Raw genomic sequence first — 7,445 nt, 5'->3', positions numbered from 1 at the left:
AATCTTTAAAAAAAAAAAAAAAAGCAAGGCCTTGCAATGTTAGCTTTGCCCTTGCCAAGCCACTTGTGAATTCATACCCCTCCCCATCTCAGTGCTAAGACTCTCCATTTAAAACTGGGTGGATTTTAGTATGTCCATACCAAGTATTCCATCGTGCATCCAGCACCACCACCCGTCAACAATTCATTAGCCCAGACAAACCTCCACATCTGTTAGCTGATCCCTCCCATTCACCTTTTCTCCCAGACCCAAGAACCTGTCTTCTGTCTCTACTCTCAGTCTCTACTGTCAGGCCTATTCCTGATGTTTGTGCAAGCATCTTAGCATTCAGTTCTGTACAGATCGAAGCTCTCATCAGATGTGAGAAGTCCTCACACTCACATCCTCAGATTTCAGCACTTCAGCTCTTTCCACATAGACCAGCTGGCAGACATCATCTTCGATTGAGTTGAACTGGCGGCCGTTGCATGCGATGTAGAAGCTATCTGCATCAGCCTGTACAAACGGATAGGGAGAGGGGAAAATAAAGGCTGGTCACGGAAGACGCACTTTCTGTTCCCACATTCCCACACATTTACAATCAGAGGAGAAGGCAAGCACTAGAAGTAACAAGCCCTGGAGCCATAAAGTCAACAGAGCACTGAAGCTCGGTATCCAGGCTGTTGAGAAGTTTGCCTTACAAGGCAGAAGGTACTGCCATGTGCTGAGCAGAGAATATTCAACTTGCCATCTGTCCACAAGTTCCTGGACAGTTCTTTCTCTGGCAGTCATTATTTTTGTGGCACTTGGAAGACACAGAGATACTTCTTAAAATTTTGGAACAAAATTGTAACTGTCACAGAAAAATTCTAAAAAAAAGGGGGGGGGGCCAGGGGCTGGAGAGATGGCTCAGTGGTTAAGACTGTTCTTCCAGAGGATCTGAGTTCAATTCCCGGCAACCACATGGTAGCTCACAACCATCTGTAAAGGTCCAATACCTTCTTCTGGTGTGTCTGAAGACAGCTATAGTGTACTCCCATACATCTAATAAACAAACAAATAAATAAATAAATGATGCCCTTAAAGAACCATCATTTTCACTTCAGTTGAGGAAAAAAAAGAAAGAAAAAAAAGTTGGGCATGTTGTCACACGCCTTTAATCCCAGCACTTGGGAGGCAGAGGCAGGTGAATCTCTGATTTCAAGATCAGCCTCGTTTACATAGTGAGTTCCAAGACATCCAAGGTAACACAGAGAAACCCTGTCTCAAAAAACCAAAACCAAACTCAACATCTGTGTTAAGGAATAAAGAGCAGTATGGATGAAAAGCCAGCTCCCCTTCAGTAGACCGAGGAAGCACAAGATGAAGCACTCCACACCAGCCCAACACTGCTAGTCAAGTTGTCCTTGACGTAGTGCAGGTCAAGGTGTCCTAGACTGGGGCTGGGAGAGAGCTCAGCTGCTAAGAGCACTGGCTGCTCTCACAAAGGTCCAGGACTCAGTTCTACACATGGCAGTTCACAACCCAGAGTAAGCAGCCTTTAACACTGACTGGTGTTCTCTCACAGTGGATGGAGAATGGAATAGACACGGTGAAGGTAAAGGCAAACCAACCCCTGGCTCAGGCTTAGTGGAAAGCAACAAGACAACTCCAGTGTTTAAACTCAGTGTGTCATGGCAAGGGCAGCAGACAAACACAGGAAGGCTGCCAGCCTCAGCACTAGTAATGCAGACAAGCTGCTTAAGGGATGGGGACAGCTTCTTCAGACACAAAACTGTTTTGATTTCCACCAGCAGACTCAAGGCTGTTCCACCCAAGCACCCTACCTGCCTGTCCTTTTCAGGGTTTCAATCTCACAGCCATCATATAGTTCTTCAACAGTTTTTAATTCCACTCCAGTTACACAACCTCGTAGATTTTAAGATTTATTTTTATTTTGTGTGTAAGGGTGTTTTGTCTGTATATATGTGTACCATATGCATGCTGTGCCTGAGGATGCCAGAAGAGGGCATTAGATCCACTTCAAATGTGATTACAGTTATGAGCCAATTGGTTGTCAGAGACTGAACTAAGACCCCCTCCAAGAGCAGCCAGCACTCTTGACTCCTGAGCCATCTCTCCAGCCCCACACTTTGGATTTTTGGTTATTTATGCTTTCTTCATATAAGCCATTGAACTGTGCCCTGAGAAGGACAGACAATTCTGATGTAGTTTTACTGAAGGGGCAGTGCATTTTAAGTTCAGCTATGTAGAGCTGGCTGTGGAACAACTCTCTTTCAATGAAGGGGTCTCCCCATCCTCCAGTGTCCCCAGAAACACTACTGGATGAGGAGGAAAATCTCACAGACTGAGGTGCTTACTGAGGGAGGAGCTAGGCTAGGAAGAGGCTTGGCTCAACTTGTACAGTGCAAGACACTGACTATAGCTGCTGAAAAAAACAGAGGTCTCCTTGGATCATGAGCTGTGTTAAGTGCTCATTAAATAACAGGACTCATCACAGAAAGGATAGGTAGAAGACTAAACCCAACCCACACCATACGCATTACATTCCTGAGGGAACTGTTCATCTGTACCAAAGGAATGTACTTTTGTGGCTGGTTTTAGGTTAGCCTGGTCTACTGAGCAAGTTCCAGCCAGGGATACACAGAAGAACCCTGTCTGGAACAAGAAAGAAGAGTCTGAGGGGCATGGGCTGGAGACATGGGTCAGTGTAAAGACTACTTGCTCTTTCAGAGGACTCAGGTTTGATTCCCAGCACCCACATGGCACTCATAACCATCCCTAACTTCAGTTGTTGTGGGTCAGATGTACTCTTCTGAGCTCCAAGGGCACACACGTTATAGCATATGACATACACACAGGCAAAACACTCATACACAGAAAACTAAATAATGCTTGAGGGCAGTTTTCATTACCTCAGGAGATCTTTCCCCTAAAGAGACTAAATACTAGAATTATAAACAACCAGAAATTTAAAGAATGTCAACTTCGGGTTTTCTTTAATTTTGTTGTTCTATTCTAGAGGAACAATCCATTATGATCAGGGTTTCCTCTGCCTTACTGTCACAGACAGCTACAGACTGAATGTGTTTTTCCTGTGTTTGTTTGTTTGTTTGTTTTCAAGACATGGTTTCTCTGTGTAGCCCTGTCTGTCCTATAACTCACTCTGTAGGCCAGGCTAGCTTCAAACTCAGAGATTGGCCTGTCTCTGCCTCCTGAGTGCTGGGATACAAGGTGTGCGCCAGCACTGGCCAGCTGGGCTGTCTGTGTTTTTATGTTTAAGAAGACCAGAATCCCAGGCAGTCCTGAATAAGCACATGAGGGAGAAGCCCCTACCGTGTCCTACCCATTTTGGTTTGCATGTCCTGGTGACTTACAAATTCCTTCCTCAAAGACTGAATTTCCTCGAGGTCATATTATCAATGTGAGTTTTCACCAACCTCCAAAGAAAGCTGAGAGGACAAGGACCAGCAAGATGATAGAAAAACTAAAGACACTTACCACCACCAAGCCTGACAGCCCTGGTTTTGTCGTGAGAATTTTGGTTTCTTTAAAAACCCAGTTATGTTACACGACTTTTTTTTTTTTTTAAAGATTTATTTATTTTATATATGTGAGTACACTGTAGCTGTCTTCGGACACCAGAAGAGGGCACCAGATCTCATTACAGATGGTTGTAAGCCACCATGTGGTTGCTGGGATTTGAACTCAGGACCTCTGGAAGAGCAGTCAGTGTTCTTAACCATTGAGCCATCTCTCCAGCCCGAATGTTTTTGTTTTAAGCCCAGGTGTGGGATATGAGGCTTCTTCAGACCGTCCACAGCCATTAACTACGAATGCTTCCTGCTTTAGGAGGGGCTTGATTTTTGCCATCTGTAAATAGTTTACATTTGGGACTCTGGAGAGGGTGTAAATGGGAAAGCCCCAAGAAGGCCTGTTGTGACTGCCGCTCCCCCTGCTGCTGGGTTTGTTATTGCTGAATTGCTGGTTGGAGATATTCTGACCACAAAGACTGGACTTGCCCCAGGGAATTCTACTCAGCAGGAAGTAGTCTAAAGAGGTCCACACCAGTTTCCCCTCTAACCTTTCTCTACTGCCTAGGGTTGGAGGTGTGGGGGTATTGAAAGGGATTGGGGTGGAATAAGGGTTGGAAGGATGGTAGATATAAGGACTAAATAAAGTAGCCCAAGAAAGTAGAGTTACAGGGTTTGACTCCTGAAATCCACACAGGCAAGAAAGGACTGCTACCAACACACACAAAAGTCAACGCAGACAGTTAAGGCCAACAGAAGTTACAAGACATTCACAAGACTTCTGCCCTTAAATGGACTCAAGCTACAATCGTCACATGATGCTTCTGACCTAACTTTGGGAAGTGACTAGCTGGATCCTATGTGCACCTGTTCTGTGGGTCCCTTCAATGTAGTTCTCAGTATAAGAGTACACAGCTGTCATCGAGCAGTGGTGGTACACACCTTTAATCTTAGCATCTGACTTGGGAGGCAGATGCAGGTGGATCTTGTGAGTTTGTGGCCAGCCTGATCTACATAGTAAATTCCAGGACAGCCAGGACTATTACACAGAAAAACCTTGCCTTGAAAAACCAAAACTAAATGAAAGAAAAGAGTACACAGTTGTCAATTTGACTTTTTTTTTTTTAAATGACTCTGAGATTCCACCTTACTCCAAACAGAATGGCTAAGATTAATAAGTCATTTATTTATTTATTATAGATAAGTACACTGTAGCTGTCTTCAGACATACCAGAAGAGGGCGTCAGAACTCATTACAGGTGGTTGTGAGCCACCATGTGGTTGCTGGAATATGAACTCATAACCTCCGGAAGAGCAGTCAGTGCTCTTACCCACTGAGCCATCTCGCCAGCCCTGTCAATTTGACTTTACAAAGCACCCTTCCACTAGGAATATTAAAAATGTGTTTTGAGAGCTCAGTAGTTAATAGCAGTGGATGCTCTTTCAAAGGACCCAGGTTTGGTTCAACAACACATGGCTCATAGCCATTTGCAATCCATGTTCCAGAGGAATGTTACACCCTCTGCTGGCCTCCATGGACACTACACACAAATGGTGCACAGACATACATGCAAGCAAAACACCTATACACAGAAAATTAAAACATTTTTGTTTTGTTTTTTGAGAACCCCAGCTGTCCTGGCCCTCACCAAGTGGATCAGGCTGGCCTCAGACTCAACAGAGATCTCTCTGCCTTTGCTTCCTGAGTGCTGGGATTAAAGGCATATGTCACCATGCCCCATAAAATAAATCCTAAAAAAATAAAAACACAAAAGTCAAGGTGTTCAACTCCACTGTAGACCCAGATTCAGAAGTTGACGCTAAGGTTGGAAATATACCTCACCCCTGACTGGCAGGAGGTCTCCTGAGGTGCTTTGGAGATGTGTGCCAGTGGCTCCCTAAGTGGTTAGACTTGGTGGCTCCAGTTAGTACCAAGAATAGTGATACCATCACAGGCCCCCATGATAATAGGGTTGTGCTCACAGTCCTGCCTGCTAGCCAGATACTTGGTTAGTGTCCCCTGGAAGCTTTCAGGATTCTATATTCGTTGTTTCACAGGTGAGGAACTTGGCTGCAGAGGTTAGTGATTAGTTATATTGCTAGACATTAATCACTAAGACGGAGAACGCCATTTATCATAATGAGGACTGAGACACAGAAGTGGGTGAGGGGGCAGTCATTGTTTTTATTTATTTATTTACTTTTTATTTTTTAAAGTTTTTTTTTGTTTTTTTGTTTTTTAAAGATTTATTTATTTATTATATGTAAGTATACTGTAGCTGTCCTCAAGACACTCCAGAAGAGGGCATCAGATCTCATTAGGAATGACTGTGAGCCACCATGTGGTTGCTGGGATTTGAACTCAGGACCTTCAGAAGAGCAGTTACTCTTAACCACTGAGCCATCTCACCAGCCCAAAGATATGTTTATTTTATGCATATGAGCTGTCTTTAGACATACCAGAAGAGGGCACTGGATTCCATTACAGATGGTTGTTGGGAATTGAACTTGGGACCTCTGGAAGAGCAGTCAGTGTTCTTAATAGCTGAGCCATCTATCCAGCCCCCTAGTCATTGTTTTTAATTCACTAGTAACAGCAATACTTTATAGTGTCTACACTATACAAGTGATTAACAAGTACCATGAAGGAAAAGACACAGAACTAAATTATAAACTAAGAGCATAATAAGTCCAAGTTTGATATTTACATTAATGCCTATAATCCCAAATCAGGAGGCTGAGATCAGGAATATGTCTGAGAGTTCAAGGCTAGCCTGGGATAGATAGAGAAATCTACAGTATCACAAACTACAGATGAGAACTTGTCAGAAATAAAATAAAGTATCTTTAAATATTACATATGGAGATGTGGTAGTACATGTCTTTAAGCCAAACACTTTCAAGGCAGAGTAGAGCAGATCTCTGTGCCTTTGAAGCCAGCCTGGTAGATGTGGTTAATTCCAATCTAGCCAGAGCTATGTAGTAAACCACTGCCATTTAAAAAAAAAAAAAAAAAATTATTATGTGGGATGGCTCAGCCAAGTGAAGGCATCCGCTACCAAACCTAACAGTCTATGACTCACATGGTAAAAGAAGAAAACCAATCCCTGAAAGTTGTCTTCTGATCTACACATGACCAAACATATATATGCATACAAAATAAGTAAGTAATATGTAATTTGTAAAAGTTGTATACAGGGGCCAGTGAGATGGCTCAGTGGGTAAAGTCACTTGCCCCAAGCCTAACAATGTGAACCCAATCCCTGTAATCTACACAAATTAGAAAGCTGACTCCTGCAAGCTGTTCTCCCTGACCACACACACACATGTTCACACATAGAAGCACATGTTACTGAACATCTACTACTGCTGTCCACCCTGTATTCCTGAACAAGAAAGCCTGTGTCATGAGTCTCCTTTTACTCACAAACCTTAGTAACCCATTAGAGTAGCAAGAACAAATGAACTGTCAAAACACCAATTTGTCAACAAGAGGGACGGGACACTTTATCTGGAGCTGAGAGAAGCCAATTTTCCTCAAATTAAAGCTCTGGGTAGCCATGATTGTCCTAGAACTCATTCTGTAGACCAATATAGCCTCAAACTCAGTGACTGCCTGCCTCTGCCTCTATAGTAAGTGGGATTAAAGGCTTGGGCCACCACCACCTGAATATTAACATGGTCAAAGTTCAATGGACAAATATCACAGAATATAAAAACATAGAAAAAAAAGCTTGAGTCAAGCCAAAGCTGGGACATCCTCTCAATGACATGAGTAAGTGGGTAAAACTCACCTCATGATATGTTCATACAGAAACACACATGCTCTTAAGAACCAACATGCTGCCGGGCGGTGGTGGCGCAAGCCTTTAATCTCAGCACTTGGGAGGCAGAGGCAGGCGGATTTCTGAGTTCAAGGCCAGCCTGGTCTAC

At 43.5% G+C, this 7,445-nt stretch overlaps 1 protein-coding gene across 1 annotated transcript in view; it reads right to left on the bottom strand.

Moving 5' to 3' along the window:
- Positions 1 to 7,445, bottom strand: part of Brap (BRCA1 associated protein) — a 30,510-nt gene that overhangs the window by 16,446 nt on the left and 6,619 nt on the right. Inside the window, exon 5 of the mRNA XM_031391140.1 lies at positions 359 to 495. Within this exon, the coding sequence (XP_031247000.1) occupies positions 359 to 495 (137 nt within the window). The remainder of the gene's footprint in view (positions 1 to 358; positions 496 to 7,445) is intronic.

The sequence above is a fragment of the Mastomys coucha genome, unplaced genomic scaffold, assembly GCF_008632895.1.
Source record: "Mastomys coucha isolate ucsf_1 unplaced genomic scaffold, UCSF_Mcou_1 pScaffold22, whole genome shotgun sequence".
NCBI classification, from domain to species: Eukaryota; Metazoa; Chordata; class Mammalia; order Rodentia; family Muridae; genus Mastomys; species Mastomys coucha.
The sequence above is the reverse complement of the archived record's forward strand: the minus strand, read 5'-3'. Positions and strand labels throughout refer to the sequence as shown.